The sequence below is a fragment of the Hyalella azteca genome, unplaced genomic scaffold (genome assembly GCF_000764305.2).
Source record: "Hyalella azteca isolate HAZT.00-mixed unplaced genomic scaffold, Hazt_2.0.2 contig5432, whole genome shotgun sequence".
Taxonomy (NCBI): domain Eukaryota; kingdom Metazoa; phylum Arthropoda; class Malacostraca; order Amphipoda; family Hyalellidae; genus Hyalella; species Hyalella azteca.
Window position 1 is genome coordinate 538,818 of NW_025935622.1, and position 3,885 is coordinate 542,702.

Here is a 3,885-nt window from a genome sequence, read left to right on the forward strand (position 1 = left end):
CTTAATACTGACACAGCATGGTAACCATCCTATGAATGTAACTAACTCTTTTATCTCTTCTTTCACACAATAACCATCAGTTGGTGAGAGTGAGCTAGAAACTAAACTGTGAAATAAATGACTGGTAGCATGAGAAAAAAAAGCTCAGATAAAAATAAAGTGGTGCTAAGACTGGGAGGTGTGATCACTTCATACCCGAAGTCTTAAAAGCAGTTATAAAAATATTAATACTGACACGCTGTTGTCTCCCTACTTGAAAATCTATGATCCATTTGAGTACATTACTCTCAATTCCCAAAGATTTAAATTTACGCAACAGCCGCTTAAAGTTAGATGTTTCACTTGTTAGATTGGATGGCACTACGTATTGATTTTAAATCAACCTGTCATATAATGAGATGCAGGGAATACAATTACTTTATTATTGGTTCACTATATAAAAATCCTATCTTCAAAGCTAGCTGCAATCTATTGTAGTAATTGAATCAAAAACAATATATCAATACAAAATATTTGTTGATAAAAACGATGTCTACCGAACGACTCACTAACAATACAAAGTCTCGCAAGTATATAGAGTCGCATGAAATTGAAACATAAAACTTGCAAATTTCTCATGAATATGGCAACAACTTCACTCAAGATGACATACAAAACCCGTTGAAAAATAAAATATTTACATAGGTAATTTTCCAACCAGTATAGGTAGCCTACAATGTAAAGTGAAATTTAAACACGTATTATTACAATCTAAGAAATGTGGGAAGATCTTGTACAATCCTATGTTTTTTACAGTGACGATTAATTTTAAGGCTAAAGAAAAGGTATTGGGATTTGTGATTAAAAATATTTAATATATAAGTATATTCTCAGAAATTTAATACAATTAATTAATCGAGTAAATACAATTCATTTCTAATCAATCTTAAAAAAGAATACGCAAGCAAAAAACATTTTGTAAAAGGTCCATTATTAATTAATATTAATAATACTAAGTCGAAGTCCGAATATATAAGCAGTCTTTCTTTTCCAAGTCAGTTAAGCCATGATCGAGGCCACGATAGTGTTCATATGATAGAATAATCGTAAAATTTGCGATCTGGTCAACGGAATACTTGTCTTTTAAAGACACACTAGTGTTCGGTAGCGATGTCTTGCCTATACTGTAAATTTCGTGATATGAGCTTACCCTGATATATCTGTTTGTAAAGTCAGTATTTTTTTCATCTGACTCTATCAAATATCAAATTTGATTGCGAAGAAAATGTCTAGAAATTTCATATTTTAATTCAAAAGTTTCGGAGACCAGCCAAAGCAACAATGCAAAAGTCCGAAATCACGGCTGTGAAATATTGAAACTTTGACCATCATCACCTGGGTCGATTTTGGTAATTTAACATACTACAGAAAATCTCATCAACTTGGGTGACGTTTAAATAATATTGACAAAACCTGTGCGTTATACACCTTTCCCTAAAGCAAAATTTATCAAATTGGTGTTCGTTGGAAATTTTTGTGCTTACTTTATAAACCCAAAAACCTTCCCAAAATGTAGCATCAAATGCGATGTATATCCGATGTTTGAGACTTGATTTGGCTCCCTGCGCTACAGTTGCGTATTCGAGGGACTTATCAGGCCCGATTCGCACCGGAGCATTTCTTGCTTCAAAATCGACAGGTCTCAAAGAAGAGAAGTGTTTTTTAGTGACCAATATTTCGGTGGTCAAAAAATTCCTTGCAATGCGTTGGTGGAGGTAGTACATATTAGGGCCAAACAGCCTGTACATGTCGGACCAGGCCACGGTGAAGGTGACGTTGCCGAATTTGTTGTGGAAACAAGCGTCTCTGACTGGTTCACTCCACAGAACCTGAAGCACGCAATTAAAAAAATTGAGTTTCAAGTGTGAGAAACACATTTAGAGTCAAATTCAAATCAGATTTATTTGGTTGAATCAGATTCAAATGACAAAAATGTAATCTAACATTAATGATGTTTATTTCGTTTCGATTATTCTATTATCCGAAGACTCAAAGCAAAAAATACAATCGTGTTTATTCATCGTGTATTCCATTCATGAATAATTTTCGATTTTATCTCGAATTACACTTAATGCGAGGTTTAAGGAAATTTATTCAAGCGCAGTCCTGTACAACAACACAGACAGCTTGATCACTACTTTCAAGCTGATGATCTTGTAAGAAATAAAATTCGTTTATTAGTATTCATTAAGCTAGAATTAAAGTGATTTATATACAACTTCAAACTCACGGTTGTGTTCAACAGTTCATCGCTCCTATGGTTGAAGAGGTGGTGCGGGACGAGACATTTTAATTGCCAGCTTATTAATGCGTCGTCCAGATGTAGGCAGCGTCCGATATTTTTGACACGTTTGTAGTTGAAATAAAGATGGCCCGACACAACCACACTGTCGAAGTACAGGGATATAAATAACATTTAATTATTTGCTGATGAATTACAATAGGAAATTTGGACGAATTTCATGAGTTAATTAGTTCAGTTGAACAATTAAATAATTTCGAATAATATTCAGCTGACATCTAAGAGTATGTACGCCTGAAGAAAAGTTAAAAATTGTATGCTTCTATCTTAGAGTTAATGAGACATTTAACACATTACACAACTTCACATAATTCTCATTTATGGTAATTCTTTATCTCTTGTATAGTTCTTCTGAATATATAATATATTTTAATATAATTCCATAATTCATACCGTGAATCTATGGGTCTGAGTCCCAGCACGTCTCTTTCTCCCTCGGCGTCGGGCTCAGTGACGAGGCAGAGGCGCGACGTGTCGTCTGCCAGGCTGGTAACGCCAGTCGCCTGCAGCGACCACGGATCCACGGCGAGCACCGCAGCAAGAGCGTCGTTTTGATTCTCCATATTTTCAGATTCGTCGTTCAGATTCTTCATCTAAAAAGGCACTGTCTCCAGTGATCAAAATAATCCTAGAGTAATAATAATAATTGATTATGTAAACCTAATTTCACTTCAAGTAGCTGATTATAAGCTCACTTTGAAGCTTCGCTGTATTCGAGGTGACCTTTTCAGTCAGCCTTCGACACGTGTATGATCAAGGCGCTGTGGAATTCCAAAGTTTTGTTGTTGCTTGTTATCGCCTGCATTTAATCTTATCTTCGATATGATCATCTGATACAATCATCTACGGCGTATTATTGTTTTTCAGTGCTATCAATGTAGTAATGTTTATTACAAACTTTATGATTTAGTCTAAAATTTCCTAAGCTTTTGATCGAGTTTCAGCTCAATAATGAGGTTCCTCTTAAATGAAAGTATTAAATTACTTGTTCATGAAACTGAAAATATATTGCGTATGATATTTGCCATGCTTAAATAGTAAACAACTTCAGAGAGTAGAATGTTGCAATCAAGATCCCAATTTAAATTTTCTCAATTCTTCAAAAGAATGTCTTTATGTTAGTATTGTTCATTCATTTTCAGAGAATATTGGCTTCTTGAGTTCTTTGTTGAAATAAATAAGTACTGATAAGGCGATTTGCCTTTTTCTTATCATAATCACCGGGCTTATTCTGACGTTAACATGTTTAGAACGAGTTAACAAGTTACATACGTTAACAAGTGTAGAACGCGTTAACAAGTTACATACGTTAACAAGTTTAGAACGCGTTAACAAGTTACATACGTTAACAAGTTTAGAACGCGTTAACAATTTACATATGTTAACAAATCTAGAGCAAGTCCTAGTAAACTTTCATTATGGACAAATTGTCTATTTTTTCATCATCTAGATGAGTCCAGTCAAATATGTTTGCTATTTATCTTTCTGTTGTTAATCCAAATTTTAATAATGCATTGATTATATTTTATTTCTCATAAAATATG

General features: G+C 34.0%; 1 protein-coding gene across 1 annotated transcript; it reads right to left on the minus strand.

The window, feature by feature from the left end:
* Window positions 1-970: 970 nt before the first annotated feature.
* Window positions 971-3,069, minus strand: LOC108666360. Its single transcript, XM_018153215.2, has 3 exons — window positions 2,735-3,069; window positions 2,270-2,426; window positions 971-1,868 (listed from the first exon to the last, which is right to left on the minus strand). Exons 1-3 carry the CDS (start codon window positions 2,932-2,934, stop codon window positions 1,371-1,373), a joined length of 855 nt encoding a protein of 284 aa, XP_018008704.1. The 5' UTR covers window positions 2,935-3,069; the 3' UTR covers window positions 971-1,370.
* Window positions 3,070-3,885: the final 816 nt, after the last annotated feature.